General features: G+C 35.8%; 1 protein-coding gene across 2 annotated transcripts in view; it reads left to right on the top strand.

Annotated features, from left to right (window-relative positions):
- LOC140062104 (nucleolar protein 4-like) overlaps window positions 1–19631 on the top strand; it is a 59898-nt gene that overhangs the window by 29274 nt on the left and 10993 nt on the right. For both annotated transcript variants that reach the window (XM_072108153.1, XM_072108154.1), the window contains exons 4-6: window positions 17593–17752; window positions 18646–18860; window positions 19428–19613. In XM_072108153.1, coding sequence (XP_071964254.1) covers window positions 17593–17752; window positions 18646–18860; window positions 19428–19613 — 561 coding nt within the window. The remainder of the gene's footprint in view (window positions 1–17592; window positions 17753–18645; window positions 18861–19427; window positions 19614–19631) is intronic.

Raw genomic sequence — 19631 nt, 5'->3', positions numbered from 1 at the left:
CAAAACGTGTTGGAGTTATTATTTTATAATTCAAATTTGTGATTTTACCACAAATAAAATGATTTCTAATAAAATAATATCAATAGGAATCATATCATAAATACTGTAATATGTAACATTTTCCATGATCTATATAGTATATGATATTTACATCTATACATTAGCTGTAATATCTAAAATTAAATAAAATTTATGATTTATCAGTGATAGGTTAATATAATTATGCATTTAAACTATGCCTATGTCGAATCCAATTAATATAGGCCTACAATCGTTAAAACTGACCATAATAGCCTCCATATTATATTATATATATTTATACTTATTTATTTGTTGACTTGGGATTATTATAACACACCACAAAGGCCTAACCATATGCTAAAATTCAAATAGGCCTCACCTGCACATTATCATTTATGTAGTCTATTCAAAAGAGGATTAAAATACATCGTGTTACAAAACCACGAGGTCATTATAACCAACGTCATCTTCATTGAATCTAACGAAATAACAGGAAAAAAATATTAAATTTTATAATAATTTCCCAAGTATGTGGTCAAGAGGAAGGGTTGGGAAACCATCCTTCTTTAAATCGGCAGATATTATACAAAAAAAGAATCGATAATACACACACCTACATTGACATGAAAACAACTTAGTACTTATCTTACCAAAAAAACCTTTTTATTTGTATTTTTTTAACCTGTGCTTTTCCACACCAAATGTATTTTTTTTTGGTACGTTAAGTTTTATCTGATGTTTAATTGTCGTTAACTTGTCCAGTGTCCAGGCAAATTATGTAACACAGTGTCACATATTACACTGTATTACAGAAGTTGCCTATGATACAGATATAATAATAACCACGTGATATACACCCAGGTGATGTATGCGTTTACATGGGTGGGGTACATGTATTTGACTAGGTCTATATACTAAATATTGTTTATATAAAATGTTTTATAAATAAAATATCCCTTACACCAGAAGATTTCATCTCCTTTTTTGTATACGACTGTTACTTATGATTTTAGTACTAGTAGGCCTAATAAAAAAGGTTAATATATATTTACATGGCCTATTATAGGCCATGTAAATTATCAAGATTAGTTTTGTCACTCTACCAAAGGGGAAAACATCAGTTTTGTCAGCAGGACTATAGGCCTCTATGAATGGGGAATTGTAAAACGATGCATTAGTTTGTGCCGAAAGGTATGCTAAGGTTAGTCATTACATAACGTGTTTAAAAAGTGCTATGGCTCTTTGAGTTAATTAATCACTTCTTAAAGGAAACAGATCATCGTTGAAGGGAAATTATTCGGATAGCTATTTACATTACAGTTGACGATGAATAATTAATTATCCATGTACTATAATGCGATGTATATTGCCAGTCACAAAATACGACAGGGTTCGTAGTAGTAGGCTATAATAAAAAATAAACGCCTCCTGTTTCTACGAATGTATATGCGCAATCTCGGTTGTGTATATGCCAATAATGCATAAATATCGATAGACTTAAACAGTTGGAGCCTAGCTGCCATACAATAATCATAATGAAGACAATTCGACACCATTGGTCAATTTGTTCGGGTAATGCTTTTTCTAATAGAAGTATCGATGTTATTATTAGGACTCGTTCCGTCGAGATCGAAAGGTCGTCTAAAACAAATCGACTTTTCAACTACCAGAAAACTGAACAAGGAAGAGGCATAGAGATATCGAGACAACGCTGAATAATATTCCTACCCGCTTATGTTTTCAGCCAGTCACTCCAGTCCCCATAAGGTACCTCTTTTGACGTCACAAACGGCACATCTCCAACCCGACGCATGCTCATAGAGGCGCTTTGGAGTACCCTTCACAAAAAACAAAGCCTTTGTGCGCACCTCTGGTTCGTGGATTGGTCGTTGCCATACACCGCTCAGGCGTCCTCCCACCGCTACACGAATAACCAATCTAGTGCAAACCCTTCGATTTCTTCCCGGAAAACAAACGCCGCTGTATCGCCGAAAATATACTACTCGTTCTAGATTTTTTCTAGCCTATCGCTCGATACCACTGGAAGTTCAGTGGGAAGCTACTACTAAAAGAGGAGAGCATATCGGTACCAGTTATGTGGAAGAGAGGAGTAAGACGAAAATTAAGCAAACTAGAGGTACGGTAAATCTGTTATCATCTCATGCCTTAATTATGCTCGATGACGTTCGTTCGCTAAACAGTGAATATGGGTCGAGTGAAATATTGAATTCTGTATTTTAAATTATTATAGAAAAATGTACACTGTTCGTTTTACGAACAGATCATTATTATTAGTACATTTTCGTTTAAACACACTGAATTTAATTTCAGTGAGAATTTTAGTAGGTTTAGACATATGGTTATTTATGTTTTTAATATCATACTCCGATCGCTGTGTTATCTGTAGGTTTTCTAAACCGCAAATTATAATCGTGATAAATTTATTTCACCAAAAGCGACACACAATGGTCGCGTGGCATTGTTTACACAGGCTGGTTTCGGCGAGGGGTGTTCCGCGCTTTTGTTTACGTACTCTTGTTCTCAAATTCTACCCACTCCAAAGATTGATCAAAGCATAAACACCACTCGAAAATGGTCGTTTGGAGTTGTTATTCCAAGGTTGTACAACGGCTGGTCGTCGGGTTTTTATGCATGTACTCTTCATTCATTACAATACGAATATGGAATAAGTCCCCATTACGCTCCAACGCTTTTCATATGTTAATAATCGCATCGAACAACCAGCGCTTAGGCCCGGTTCTGCCTGTCTACTTATAATAAACGCTCGGCTGGTGTTACTTTCTCCCGATTACCGTTGAAATGCAAAACACAACGATTGAGGCCATCCACTGTGTTAATATTACAACTCTCACCGTTTGTAATCCCCTGATCTCAATGTTTCGTTTCAGCACTTAACATACACCATTTTTTTTTTTAAATGTTAGTACAATATTACTACCGCATTACGCTTTAAATTTGCAACGTATGAAAAAGCTAAAATATATTTCATGCATTTATATATTAGGCCTATATATAACCATGTTACAAAAAGATATGGTATTATTTTTATCGTGTTAATTGTTGTATTTTTCTCCAGCGAGCACATTCTTAAATATAAAATGAAAACATAACGTTATTTATACTTCTGCGCATGTCAGGTACTGCAGTACAACTTTGGTTATTGGTCAAATTAACTCTTAACAATTTTCGATAAATTACATTTTTTTTGTATGGAATGACTAATTTTATTTGGTATTTTGTTAAATGAGTCATTTAATTATTTATAGGTAATTTTGTTCTGTGATTTTAAGATTTGGATTTCCTTCGAGTTATATCATAACTTGTTACCATGTTAATTTCGGAAGTCATGTCTAGGCCTACATCGTCATAAATTCTTTTTAATTCTGATCTGACTAAAACATCGGGTAATAATTTTGGAAAGAATTACCGGGCCTATATAGAACCATTGCCTATTGACATTATATTTTGGTATCATTGTATTCGTTATTAGACCTACAACTATATTTATTTAAGCTTTTTGGTCAACAAAAACTCATCCTTGTTGACTGTCGTGGTTCTCAACTAATCCCCATTTTTATGTCAATAAAACGGCAGAAAAACCATTTGGTAAACAATGGGAGTATGATTAGCAGAAGATAAATGGATTTGGGAAATTTAAATTGAAAGCGTCATAACAAATATTATGACCTGACCTCATTTACTACAGACTCATCCAATAATGGTGTGTGGTATATAAAAACCCGAATTTGTACAGGTCCGGTACGATACGACGTCCGCTTACGGTGTAGCCTAAGTAAAAGAAGTACTGTATATAGACCCGTTCAGGCCTTCGTTATCTACCCGGATAAGTTGTTCATGAGCACAGATCGTTTAACTTTGGTTGGTATAAACCAAACTTACCCGGGTAGTAACTGCCTGAACATTACACACGTAGGCCTAAAAATAATTATTCCATTAGGCCTAATGAATATCCACAAATGGATTGTATTGAAGTGTATTGAAAATACCATGATCTGTTAGAAACTACAATTGGCACAAATGTATACGCTTTTATAGATTTATAATTTGTATACGTACTCATAAAATTCCGTACATTTTTTAAGCCTATCTACGAATACGTGTCCATTATAACACAGCGATATAAGTTAGTTTCATTTCTGTTTTTATTATGATACAATTATGATATATCATTCATAATCAAATTAGTATAGTAGGCCTAGTAATTATGACCCATGGGTCTAAAAGTGAACCTTGTTACGAACATCGATTTAACAGAATTTTATACAGAAAAAATGTTGCGCTACCATGATTGTTTGCGAACCATGTCTCCATTTGTAACGGTACTATTTGATTCCTCATTACCATTATGCATATTAAACAAAATAAATATTGATAGTACGGGACCATGCAAGATGATTAACAGACAAACAAGATGGCGTGCGGGTTAGAACAAGAACCGTTGTAGAGAGGGATAGTTTAAGGATATTCGACGATTTAAGTGAAAACAAAACTACATTTAGCATGTGAACATTCGTAATTGAACTACATTTGAACTCGTTATACGAGGGCGAGTAAGGTGATTCGCGCAATTACGCATCGTGCACGTATACGTTAAAATATGTGCAGATATATATGACCTAAACTATGTATAGTGTGTGTGGAAATTCGTAATTATAACTGAGCTGAGTGCAAAGAGACAGGCAGTTTATAGATTGTACGGTAGTAGAGCCAAATGGGAGTGGGGAGTATAATTCATTTTGTATGTCAGCGTGTTTATAAAAATCCAGTTTTGTATTTGCTTTTCAATGTTTATTTTTCTTAACCTTGTGTCACTGACTGAAAATAACAACCGTATATTTGATTCACCTAATAAATAGGCCTAAATTCAAAATTTTGATTTGTAGGCCTATTTGTTTAAAAAATGCTAATCGTAACGTAACAATGGTGTTATAGAAACAAAAGCGGAACAAGTTTTGATAATATCGGAGTATATAGACGCCCTTTGAGCAACCTATAACGACCATTTTTTGAAGGTTTAAAATGTTACTTCCCTGATATCGCATCTATAGCACCATTATATAGACAGGGAAGTAAATATTAATAATCATTATTTTGTATTTTCTTTGCATAGTTTTTTAAATTAGTTTAGTTCCTTTTAATCCCATTGGGTCATACAACCCCTATTGTAGTTTAAACTACAACCCATGATCCATGGAAAATATAGGCCTATGTTAGTGTGTATGTAAACCTATATACGGTATTAGCTCGAGCTAAACTTGGTCTTGGTATATACACTTGGATTTTAAATCGATATTTCTTTTTAACTGATTGTATTGACAGGGGTTTACATCGTGTTATATAGGCCTAATTAAAACGCACACGCATCGTGTCCCCGCGATAATAATGTTTTATGTTTATGCCAACCATGTCGATTTTAAATTCGTGATAGACACTTAAATCATCATTACATTTCTGAATACAGGTTCTCGTGAGATTAGTAAACATTGCTGACATCCGGGACGTTCATTGTAATTAGGTCATGTGTTGCCATGACAAATGGAGTAAGAGCATGCGCGAGCGTTTATTACCATGGTTACCGACTTTTGATCCGCTACCTGATTGATTAATTAAATTATTGATCATAATTTAAAAGTTTAGTGCATTTGGCCCTTCGTTAATGTATTTAATGAATATTCACGCGGCGTGTAGGCTTACACTGATATCGTCATGCTCGCATTTCTAACACCATAGAAGTTTTAACCGTTTTAATTATTGTTTTCACGAAAACCTTGAATATCATACCCTAATTAAAATATGTTGCAACGAATGTATATCAATGATTTAGATATCACAGAAAGGTTACCGGTATAGACACAGTAAGGCAACGCTACACCGGTAGTGTAGGCCTATTACATACAATAAATGTCGAATGTGGAAACATAACTTCTCAAATTAGTACGATTAGAGTACGCAGGCTGCATACATTTACTCTAGGCCCATCTGTTGCGCTTATCCATGCTTGTGTTACGGACAAAACTTATTCCTGTGTGACATTGTTCTAAATTGATAAGACCTCCTAATACAATGAGAAAGAATAAGTTCCATTGTTCATTTCTTTGTGAACTTCCCCCTTGTTTGATTCCTCCCCTTGACATGGTGATATTAAATGGCAGCGGAGAGAAAACGTTTTGTTTGTCACTCATTATACTTTGTAGGCCAAAACAAAGGTACCGTATACTCCTATAACATGATATTTAGGCAATAATATTAAAAACATATGGGAAAGACACGGTATTCATTTTTAATCACGTTTGTTGTTCTTATCGGTTTACGTTGAGTAGGCCTATATGTTTCTTTTCATATGTGAAACCAACAAATGTTATTGTTTGCGATAGAAGGTAAATCATTTCATTACAGTTTTGATTCAGCTTTGTCTCGTAAACACAATTGGTCCTAAAAACGATGACAGAATTATCGCAAATGGAATACGCTGGGAGATACCTATATGTTTAGCTTTGTCTGTAATCAATAGAAAAAAACCTCAATTCAGTATGTTTGACTTATGGCAACCTATCTTTTTAAAGTTATTTAAATTTTCATTATACGCAATAAGGTGATATGTCATGACCTTTCAACGGTTACGATATATCAAACGCAAAACTTTAAGATTAATATACACTTTTTCGTAAAATACTGTATAAGAGTTTACATAAAAACACGGTAACATACAGCATGAGGATGACACTCAGCCTAATTATAGTGTTTTCGTATATGTATGGTAGCTAATAATGTAATAAAAATATATTTATAATATATAACATTTGTTGTATTCGATGGAAATGTATCTGATGAACCAGTTGTCCTGTGTCTATAGAAACCAACTAATAGTAAATGTGCATTGTATGCAATTAGCTTTGCATTGTTTCCATACACAATACAGAGTTTAATGTAATCAGTACCTATAGTCACTCAACTCGTCTATTGGGGGAAATAGGAGAATAGCGAACACTCATCGTTCCTTTCGCTAATGGACCGATGGCCTTGCAAACCGCTGTTTATGAATTTGAATTTTACAACCCAACAACGCATGCATAATCATTCAAATAAAATCCAGTGTCATCTTGATATCCATGTTACGAGCGAACCAGATCGATTACATTCATAGGTAGAAATCAGCTTGTGTTTATGTGGGTAGGCCTAATGGGTGCATACACTTATGTATACACTGATATAACATATAGGCTAGCTACCCCATACTATTTTAAAATAAATACACCAAACAATATGAATAGATTTATAACCTATGCTCACAATGAACATATCACTGTTCTTAAATTGAAATCACCATTTGGACTACAGTTAATCGATTTAAGATAAACTTTTTGCCGAATTCTGTCTTAATTTCTGTTTTTATTGCTTAGATTAAAAACTCATTGGTGCATTTAGAAAGATACTCTTCGTTAAAATGTCACCATAATAAGTTTAATATACTTATTAGTATTATTTTTATATCAAATCTATATTTATTTGTCATTGTTATAAGGATATTAAAAGTAAATTCATTTGTGTATTTAGGTAAAATAACAAAGTTATATTTTTTTTAGAAAATGTATTCTAATTTACACAATCGTTGATATTATGGCAAAAGCTATACATTAAATCAAATGTTCCACGTTGAATTGTTTACACGTACCTCTATTGCCCATTGTTCATTGTTTTTGTTTCTACTTCTTGTCTGCAATGATTTCTAAATTTGCATTGTATTATAAGAATGTTCACCTATACGATATCGAACAAAAGATGTCCATCGGAAAGAACAGCTTGCCCGTGCCTACAAGGGGATACAACTGTTTTAGAAAGTGCTTATTTTCATTTGGTTTATGTCGTAAAAACAATTTTGATTGGGTGGAAATCCGTACCCCTTTTTTGGTAACAAAGGATTCACGATAACAAAGACCAGTGTTACTACTCCGTACCCCTGATGCGATAAAGACAGGTGCTAAATGGTCTCCTCTTTGTTTGCTACTGGCGCATAAAGCACCAATCGAAACAAATTACCCACTCTATCTTGAAGGCACGCGAGCATAGTTAATTTAAATGTACTTGGTAGTATAAGGACACCCGCTGTCAGGCACGCGTCTTCGGGAAAGTAAAAGAATACTGTGTGAATTTTAATTCTTGTCGCATTCGTGAATTTGTCGCATTAAGAAGTAAAGCTAGGCCTTGGGTGCGGAGCTTGTTACACCCTTATCTCGCACTGCTACATCGACTGATACAAGGAGTTTCCTTCCCAGGCTGTTTTCACTTTGTAGGCCTAATAAATCGATAAGCTGTTTACATTTAAGGTAAGGTTCATCAGAGGATGTAATGGTGTCGTCGTATTGATGACGATGATTCATTCAAACACGGGAATTTAGAGGTTATCGTATTTTATCTTGTGATTTAAAAACCAAGTTAAGCCGTAAAAGCCGGACATTTGAGTTAGTGCCTCCATATTATTATAATAAGAATATCGTTCCTGTTCGCACGGGTGACGTGTTCGGTTTTCGTTTTTTTTATAAGCCTAATTAGTAACCACACAGTGCAGCATAACCAATTATCACAACAAAGGCCAATTCTGACTAGAAACCATTTTAGAAAAAAGGAAAGAATGAGCCGGTATAATTGGATTCTCGTCATCAAAGATTCGTAGCAATATAGGTTGATTAAACCTTTATTATTTAATGATGACATGTAGTAGGCCTATCTACACCACATGCATTATGCATATACGATCTATGTAGTTAAAGTAGCATCTTTAAATCATACTACAGTATGTAATCGTCTTTTTCATGCAATATTGTTACACATGTATAATTTTAAAGGTTTTAATTCACTAGAGGCTTTACTTTGTATAGCTGTATTTGCTTAAGTTTACGATGCACCGAAGAAATCGGAAATTCTATATGAAATCCTACATTGACATATGTATGGTGTAAATTTGAATATCTATATTCATAATATCATTTTAAATAGCTAGTGATATATTGTTTTCATCATATTTCTGTCGAACGAGGCCATCAACCCAAGGCGTGTGCGCATAAGGTGTTTTGTGGGCTCAACTCTCCACGAGTACACGCGTGGCAGATACTTAGCATAGGATCTAGCCAGGTTAGTTTCGAGTTCATGGAGGTTAATTATCATCCAAATAAGCTTCAAAATTATAAATCGTCTGTATAATATGCAGCTATATTGGCGAATACACTGCTTCATCGGACAGCATGTGTAATATTTGATTTATGCCCGTGGTTAAATGCATGGTATGGTTCGAATGCGCTGCCACGAGGCAGCAGGCTGGGCCATCTTGGAAACACTCGAATGTACCTTCAAAATAATAAGTAGTTAATAACTATTAATATTAACTGTTAACTTGTGCAATAATTTGTATCGTTGGGAAGTCAGACTGCTTAATGGGATTCGGTTCGGTTTTAGTCATTACCCTCAGATATTCTCGTGCCTTCTGTGAATAAAGGCCACCGAGCAATACATATTTTGTACCATTAGGCATCGTGAACAATTATATAGGCCTAATGTGCACAATTTCTTTATAATTATTATACTTTCTTGTGAAAAAAAAATCAAATTAGACACGATGGAAATTTTAAATGTGTTATTAGTAGGACTAATTGACTTAGGGAATGGAAACTCCATGATGGCACGGAGTTTCCATTTTTACTTTTTTGGTTGCGGGGGAGCGGGGGGGGGGGCTTTCAGACAAGATCTGTCAGTTAACAGTAAACTAATCTTGTCCCGAACCCCCAAACAAGAAATAAACGAATATAGTACTTATGGATCATACAATTCTGTACCGATACCATATTGCAACACAAAACACGGAAACACATTTTGTTTAATTTCTTATCTAAATTTGTTAAATTTAGTTTTACATCGTCAGCACGTCGCTACGGTACTCCACTCATACACATTCTTCAATACAGGTGTGGCAATGTATGTTATTCCCACTGCATGTTAGCCAGCCTCATACATCGATACTGATACCGATTCATTTACATATTATGACAAAAGATTCTTATTTTAAGAACACTAAACGCGCTACTCGTGCGATAAATCAAGCGACATCGAAACCAATTGGGAGACACTGTGTGTGTACACTGCAAGTATTATCTGATTGGTTAAACTTTATGCATGAAACTCGTTATAAATGTTTCGTGGACCATGATCCGAACCCGAAGTGATCCGAAACCGAAGTGATCCGATCATGGAGGTACAAGGAGACGATGCAAAATTTTTCAAATTGTCCTTTCGTCGCACCGCGGGCTAACGCGACATTACAAAACATACGCCTCGTATCACACGTCATCACTGCGTCTCGACCCCACACAAATCAAAATCAACCGAGAACATCTACGCCTAATACCGTGCACTTTAATCAATAATAAATATATCTAACTGATAATATAGGCCTAAAGATAATAGGTCTGACTGATATATTCATATAACTAAAATATAATGCATAATTTCCTTTAGGCCTAGAAGTTGAAATAGAAATGATTTTTCTTTGATTAGTTTCAAATTTGTGTCAATCTAAACAATCCGTGGGAGGTGGTGGTTATGTGGACTTTGGTTTAGATGACGTTATCATGACGTCACTGTGATTACGTTAAAAACAATGAAAAAGATGGATATACATTGATAAAATCGAGCCTATAGTAAGTAAGTTGGCATAGGTCCGGCTAACTTTGGTGGGAGGTCACCAACTCCCGAGTAAATAAGCCTGACAGAGAAGATGAAATAATTAAGCAGCAACGTTAATATACAGCCTACTCTATCGGAGTTCGGATAAATGCTGTGCTTTTAATCCTTTACTTATGACTTCATATAAAGTGCGTCAATTACAAGCCAGCTTAGGCTCATCTGTTTATGGTGTTGATACTTGCACTTCACAACTTCCTTCGGGAAATACCACAATTACAAGCGGCATTACCAATAGTCACAACCCCCATTGATAATTATCCTCCCGCAATTAAGGTAGGCCTAAGTTCATCACTCCTCATGAATCCTTATTTTCAAATTGACATTTTCTTGAAGACACGCACACAAAATGACATCATAGGCTCTGCTTTGTAGTTTTTTCATAGAAGGATGTGTTTTTCACATGTTATAAATATTCTGTTATCATCTTGTTGACGCGCAGCGTAAAACATTAATTATTACCGCGGTAACTCAAACTGTGTTTGACAGTCATGTTATTGTTTTCTCAAAACTGAATAATTCTAATAATAATGAGATTTTGTAGACAGCGGGTGTGGAGTTTAAAGACGAATTTTTGCAATTACTTGTGTACTACTGTCCATGGTATGGCCAATAAGCAAGCTTTTTAGTTACCGAGCATATAGGCCTAAGTAGTTGTTGTGACTACTTTATTAATATAATAGGCCTATCTTAATGTTGCTTATAATATTATCCGGGGTTCAATGTTCGACAATGAATCACTAGGGTACGATGAGTCTAAATATCTAAACCTACTTTATAAAATACTATTAAATAACGGTATTAACATATTTCCCCTTATTTACCAGTTCCCTAAATGCAGTAAATATTGAATATATTTATTTTCTTTAGATGTGTATACCCTATTAATAAGTATATTTTTACACCTGTGCATCCTCAAAGAATATTGTTTGCTTTTTATTTTGTTTATGATTCTTTCTTTTTGTTAAAACAAGGCATGCAACTATGTATGTGGTAACACTACGAAAACCCTTGGACCCAGGAATGTGTCTCTTTAATAGGGTGTTCTAAAGCATACATTTTCATAATCTAAATCACTCCCCCCGTCTTCGTTTCACGGAAAAGTTTAGGCGTATCCAATGAATCGGAGGGCTATACTTTATCCACACATCTTTATTCCGGCCTGAATTGTATTCTTAGTTTTAGGATATCCCCAGCAGGATAATGTAGGTTTAAATTAAAGAATTTCAGGAAGGGTGAACGAGTTTCGAGGAATATTATTTTGGACTGGACTGGACTGACTCCTTTCGCCGAGCAACACCGGTATCAAATATAATAGCTTAGTCCTCGCTGGGTTTAAATTTAATTATTTTGTCGGTTCGTCGTTTAGAAATTAATACCCCAAGTGTTAGTTTTTCTCACGTGCTGTTTAACTCGGTCATAGATGTTTATTAGTATTTAATGACTGTATTTCTCATTAATTCGGGTCAAGTCTTTCTAATTAGGCAAAGACACCTTTTATCTGTTTCCCATCGCTACTGTCGACCTTCCACTGTACCATGTTGTCCATATTCGGTAGTAATCCTACTATGGTTTAGGCCCACCACATCAAACACATCGAGGATCATATGCCTCCCTATTATGCCTAGGAAACGATATACTCGCTAGAAGAACGCAGTGAATAAATCCCCCAAGATCCAATAATACAAAAGACAAGGCATCATCAAAATATAAGTTGTATTAGGCTGTTACACTGTAACTTATTGTCCTGCAATATTCGATGAGCACCCGTTTGTAATCTCCCGGGAAATACAATACAATAAATGCTTAGTATTGCTGGATATTCGATGGTACTTGAGTGGTGTGTTGTCTTTCCCGTATGTTCCTACTCACGTTTAGTTACGGGCCTTTGGAGAAATAACACAATACATTCAACCGCAGTTTTTAATACCTTTCGTAACTAGAATGGTCAGACGATGATGCTACTAAGTTTAATAACAATTGCGCCATTTATTTCGTTCATATTTAATCTCAGAGGAAAAGTTTTGTTGACACAGATCGTGATCGAAAAGGGCAGTGAAGGTCTCGAATATTGGTGTTATAAATGTTTCGATTGTATGTATGAAATACCGGTAGTATTCGTATTTCGACTTTTTTGTGGAATGCAGAATAAATTTAGATTTGAAGTGTATGAGGTTTCTTTCTAAATGTAGTACCATTATCTATGCAAATTGCTAAATACTGCATCACATGTGACTGCTTTACCTAACTTTAAAATAATAATTCCTATATGTCAATATTGCAACAAACACGTGACACTGTATCTCCGAAAAATTAAGATACAGTACGAATAATCGTGTACATTTATAATACTTTCTTATCAACAATATTTTTGTCATTATTTTTCTTTTTTTATTAATATATGAGACAAAACAACAAGCGTTCAATATCGTTTCGTTACAAGTATACCACTGTAACCTAGTTGTATGAACTTTGTATTGTATTGACGACCTATAAAACAATACTCATTAAGTTGTGGTGTTATTTAAATATATTACGCATTATTCACTTTCGTAAATAGTTGTTTTGTGTTGACGTGATAGAACGTACGTAAGTCATGCCCTGTGTAAATGTGTCTGTGTATACAGCATGTGTTCTGTTACGTCATTATTCTTCACAACGATATAAAAAAAAGTTGATATATCATGGATTGTAGGGTTATGATTTAATCAAATAATTAACCAAAAGACCAATCGGATATCGTAGACAACTGACGCATGTTGAACATTATCAATGAAATCGTGCGCGCGACGGGTTGCGCCTTGGTGTAAACAGAGAGTCCACGATCATACCCCACTCAGCTACCGTCTGACCATATATGGTTGGAGAGTTGGAATGCCAGGGATGTCCAGGGTGCGTTCTTTGCGTTCTCGTACCGCCTTAAAGATGAGATAGAGGTCTAAGCTAAAACCAACGGTACTAGACACCGATGGAATTCCAGCATCTATGATTGGAATTATCACTGTTGACCCGTGCCAAATGGCTTCTCTAATAGTAGTATAGTCAAATCAACAACATTAAATTCGGATGTGGTCATGAACTAATTATCATGCATTCGTTCGTACGAAAGGCCGGCTATTATTTACGCTATTATTGCATTTGCCGCTTCTTTATCATACTTGGTGTAAAAACTATTTCGATTGCTCGTTTGTCGAAAGGGGCGTGCAAGACAAAGAAACAGGGGAGGAGTGTAGAGGTTAGGGGTCATGATAAACAGTTCATGATTACTGTAATAATGTATGCCATTATTGTATTCAGTAATTAAGATAACAAAAAGAAACATATAAAAAGAAAGTGATATTGGGAAGAAATTCATGTGTAGGCATACCGGTAATTGTGTTTTGTCATTTAATGATATTCCTCTGTTTTATTGGGCCTATTTAAAAGCGAGTTAACATTTCTTTGTTAGCAACCTAAACATTCAGCACTGGGGAAAAACTAGGGGAAACACATTGTGAAATCCAATGCAATAAAGTGTGCTAAATTATTACGATTTCAACTTATTTAACGCATGAAGTAAGATGTTATGTGCAACAACAAAAAAAACTAGAAAGTAAAACCACTATTGTCTGTCCTCTTTTAGTTCGAGTACACCCGCTTAAATTAGGCCTGACATCATAATTGCTCAAATAGCGCCGTGTTTTCCGGTTCGCGTACAAAAGGAGTGCTTAAAATGTGATTGTATCCCACATCACTTAACGGTATACAGCGCACTTGAGAACACCATAGTAACCCACAGTAATTTGCTTAGCTCAGTCGTGGAAATATCCTGGATTTATTACTGGCAAACCTATAGACCATAATATCTTAGTGGACCATATAGCCTTCTAGCCTGGAAATGCGTAAGTCGTGCTTTGTTATTTTTACAAATAATAATATAGAAATACTGTGTTCGATTTATTAAATTATTGGTTTACCTATATTGAATATAAGTACGATGGGGCGCAATTACGATAAAACAATCTTAAATGTGTTATGTGATTTTGGACTACTTATGTATAATATTGCAATATGCCTCTTACCTTGATAATAATATTTAATAGACTCGGAGGGTACATAAGAGTTAATATGCTGGTAACTGAGTTTACATTAAACATTCGAAGTTGCATATTAATGTGATGAATAATAAATATAGTAACTATAATTTGAGTCGGTTCTATACCCGGAAAAAATGGTATGCAATGTACTATGATGATACACGTCATTGTATGCTGCTGTATTTCGCGATACAACACATGACTAAATCACATGTCATGGTATTGTTATGAATATGTACCGGTACGTCTTAAAATGATCTACGAAAAACTGTTTCTTTATTTTAAAATTGTAGGCCTTGCTACTAAAACTAATCCAAGACGTGCAAGTAATTAGAACCTTAACCAAGAAGGAACTGTTTCTAATTATTGTCAGAGTTGGTATCCTTAAGTGTTAATCTTTTTAGGTCTATAACTGTTGGAATAATCTGATTGACCTAGAAATGGACATCCGTGTATAACGTACGTATTATATAGCCTACTGATCTAGAATGCGTCTGCAATTCGTGGTTTTCTTTGTTTAATTGTGTTTAATTAATCAAAATTATTTGTATAATCATTCTCTATGATTGCAAGCCATACATATTGTAACTATGATCTTCACTAATCTTCGGTATCACAATTTAATGGGCGTTGCCAAATACGGTTTTATTAATGGAGGTACCGTATGTTGATATCTTCATACCCATCATCATTTCTCATCATATTAATGGAGGTACCGTATGTTGATGTGACCCATCATCATTTCTCATCATCGGATCTCTGCTTCTTCAGTAAACTACTATCATATCATGATGGGATGCAGGAGCGCGTGCACGCACATGCTTCGTGGATGGCCACATTGTTAACAGGCCTACTTAACGATGTCATTCATTTACCGAGGGACATGATAGGCCCCCTGTGTACATAGTGTCTCGTCTTGGTGTTCGCGGTTCGTACTTTGTTCTTCAGCAGTTTACATTCAATAAAACAATAATTTCCTGTTCTTAATTCACTCACTTGACACGTTTGAGTAACTACTCGTCGGATATATGATTCATAACACTTACTTGGCAACACCCTTCTCTCAAAAAAGAGGTAACCCTTTAAAAAATGGGTAGACATACACTGTAAATTTAAGTTGACACGCCCTCCCCTCTGTTATAATCAAGCGTGCGCCCTCTATTATTAATCAAAGTTGGCGTTAGACTTTCAAAGCGCGATTGTGCGGTTGTCGAAATGCTGTTTACTATCGTACTTTGTACCGTTGTAGCGGAAAAAGTTAAACTGCTTTACGTGTTTAACATAATCCTACGTGCACTATTAAATTACTATTCTACTCTGTAGTCAATTTAGGTGTATCCTGCAGTCCCGTCTGGTTCATGGTCCACTTATCTCTTGCGTTCATCAATCTTGTGAATATTAATTGGAAAAACGCGGATTCGTTTAAGTTATTCCCACGTCAGAAATGACAGCATTGACATCCGAACTCCTGTTGTTGTGATAAATAATTTAACATTCAATACTTGATGTTCCTAACAAATAGGCCTACAGTAGTGCATCATTTATCTATGTTGACTGTAAAATTAGTTATGCTAATGTAACGTGGTGTGATGAACACAACATTCGATATAGCATGTGATACACGGCTTACAAAATCGGTAAACTAACGTAAACACTTGTGACTTAGTATAGTACTGAAGTTCAACATTGCTTCATTAATTTTTGTAAATTGTGTTATCTGTTGACATTAGATAAAAGACCAACACGTATAAAACGTAAGTAGTTAAAAGGGAATATGAGAAAGTGTGCAAAGCCTAAATCTAAAACCATACTGGCACTGATCATTGTAAATATAAATCGAAATGTTACTTCTCTTGGGTTCAGTGAAGATAAGGGGATTAGGTAGCGTGATGGATGGCCAAGCTAACAAACGGATTAGACAATCTTGTTTATAGGCACGGTCGACGATTAATGATTTAGCAAGAATGGGCGCAATGACCAGCCCGAAGAAAGGGAACTATAAGTCATCAGTTTTTAAATCAACGCCTACAGGCGCAAAGGAGCAGATTTTAGCACTATCGGATGCATCCGTAAATTGTATTGCGGCCGTGGGAAATTAGATTCTATCAAAATACTGTGAATTGTAAATGGCCAAAAAGTGCGCCAATGGGGTTTTGTAATAAACGCTGAAGACTTTGCATAAATATTGGTACTGATTCTATAAATTACTTGTGCTTTACGTAAACGTCACTTGGGTGAGTTTTACAGCCTCCGGTTAAAAATCTCTCTCGAGGGATTCATAGGCTAATGATCTTTTGAGAACAGAGACACACTCACGCGAACTAAACAGAGGCATACGTGTGCTGTGAAGGGTCAGCTTGCTAGGCAACTTCACTTACGCTATCAATTATTCATCTGAGTAGTGTGACAAAGCAGCCTTATGTGTGTTGATGCTGGTAGGTAATAGGATGGTTCTGCACGCTACCGTAGCTCATTATGCATTATTTTGTTCAAGATTCATCAGATTTTTGTGTCGTGTGTTGTACGCTGTTTCGCGTCACGACCTTTCACTCACAACGCGATACTTCTCTGAATATTCGAGCATTACTTCAACATTTCTGACATTTTTCTTTATACAGTAAAGACACTTTATGAAGCTGGTTTTAGTGTTTAAATAATTCGTGTTTTTCCAAATTATTTTCTAAATGTTTTAAGTTTGAAATATTTTTATCTTCATTTATAGGACGATACCTCATTGTCAAGTGTTGATACAGAAATTAGCGATCCTAGCTTAACCTCTGACCCAACACTTACCCCAGCAGGCGAGGCTAGCTTGACGCCAGCAGAGGTACGAAGTCTGAGTCCTCATCAGCCCCTCGCACTGGATCACCATATCAAAAAAGGTATGTTGTTGTTTGTCGGGAAATGTTTGTATTACTAGCTTGTGGGTCTCTAAAAAGTGTTTCAATACCTGTTTTCAAGTTAAAGAAACCCGTCCCTGTTGTGCAATGAGGTGTGACATGTTTCTATGGAACTTTACTTTCTAGGCATTTGTTTTTACTTTGAGGGCGCGCGCCCGCGCCCGGTATGGTGGGGTCCTCCTTTCTCTCTCCCCCCTACCACCCTTTGGAAGAAAAAAGACTAGGAGAACCAGTTCCATCAGTCACTAGGAACATCTTGGGCCTAGGTCCGGTTGCAAGGATATCTTAAATACTACTAGTACTACTTAATACTTAAGTAGGCCAAGTACTGAGTGGGGTATATAGCTTATCCGATATTTCATTCTAAAACTTAATTTATTGTGTTGTACTCTGGGAAAACTTTGTTAACGTGTTTACTGATACACGTGGTGTTGTGACGTCTTGGCGGTGCGTGTGGTGGTTGGTGGCTATTTAGGTCCACTGTTGCCCCATAGGGCCTAGAGTAATAATAAATTCAGTAGGCTAAAGCCAAAAAAGAGACAGACAACTTATGGTCGCATTTAAAAAAAAGTACAAACTAGAATTTGGATAGCGTTTCAATGGGTACCTTTCCCCTCCTACATAACAAGAAATGATTTGGGAGAAAATTGAGGGTCATATAATAACTATACCCCACTTCCACTATGGATAGTGTGTATACTATGAATGGATAACATTTTTTTTTTCATTCATCCAACATGGATAAACTAAAAACAATAATAAAACAATTCCAACTTATCATTGAATAACATCTGCCAATTATTTAAATTAAAACTTTTATTTATTTCTGTGTGTTTTAGTGTGTCTAGCTATAAAAAAAATTTTTTTCATTACAGAAGATTTAAAGTCATCAAAACCAAGCAGTGGTCAAGCTACACCCACACTTGAAGAAAGCCGTTCTCCAATGCCTACCGATCCCCAAGTTGCCTTGATTGAAGCCCGTAGAGATATGAAGAGGGCTTCATCACCACAAGGTGTTGAGAGATTCACAGCTCAGAACATGGAATACAAAGGATATGTGGACAGCTATGCACCATCAATACGATTTGGGGTAAGTATTTGTAGCTGATGGTAACTCTGATAAGGACTTAAAACTGGATGTCCAGTGTACACTTTAAAGAACCCAGTACATATATCTTTCCAAAAAGTAGGGGGTTATCTATGCAGCCCCTGTCGTTATGGACAGACGAATGGATGCCGTTTGGTAGCTGCACTCGACCCTTAGGGAAGAAGAAAGTTGTGGTATGTGTCGTCCGCACCTGTAGTCCAGTAGGCTGCAAGTCGCAGGTTATATACTTAGTACACATCACATTCAAGACTTTATATTTATGAACATTTACTGTAAATAGATAAACTTCATTCTTGTAGGGTCAGAGGGCGGATCCAGGTGGGAAGCCCGCTTCCTCTTTTGACAGGCAAAATTAAATTATGAACTACTCTTTAATACCTATTTTTGACAGAATGTAAAATTATAAGTGCTAAACTGGATCCACCCTGAGGGTACGGTCAGAATTTTCATAGGAGGGTAAATTAGGGTGTTAAAATATGGTGTAACCTGGTTAGTGATAATACTTTCATCAATATTGAATTTATCAATGTTTTTTATTCATTCTTTCAGCAAGCACCGTCAAATGGTCACTTTCCTTACGGATTAACTCAACCACAGCAAGAAAGAGCGCACGAGGCACCGGAAGATCTGACCGTAACAAAAGAAGAGGACGAAGATGATGACGGGGATGATGATAGCGACAAGCTGAATGAATCAACACCAGGAGTAGATCCTGAGAGACTTAAAGCCTTTAATGTACGTTAATCATTCAGC

The sequence above is a fragment of the Antedon mediterranea genome, chromosome 11, assembly GCF_964355755.1.
Source record: "Antedon mediterranea chromosome 11, ecAntMedi1.1, whole genome shotgun sequence".
In the NCBI taxonomy this organism is placed as follows: Eukaryota; Metazoa; Echinodermata; class Crinoidea; order Comatulida; family Antedonidae; genus Antedon; species Antedon mediterranea.
This window is presented reverse-complemented; position numbering and strand designations above follow the sequence as displayed.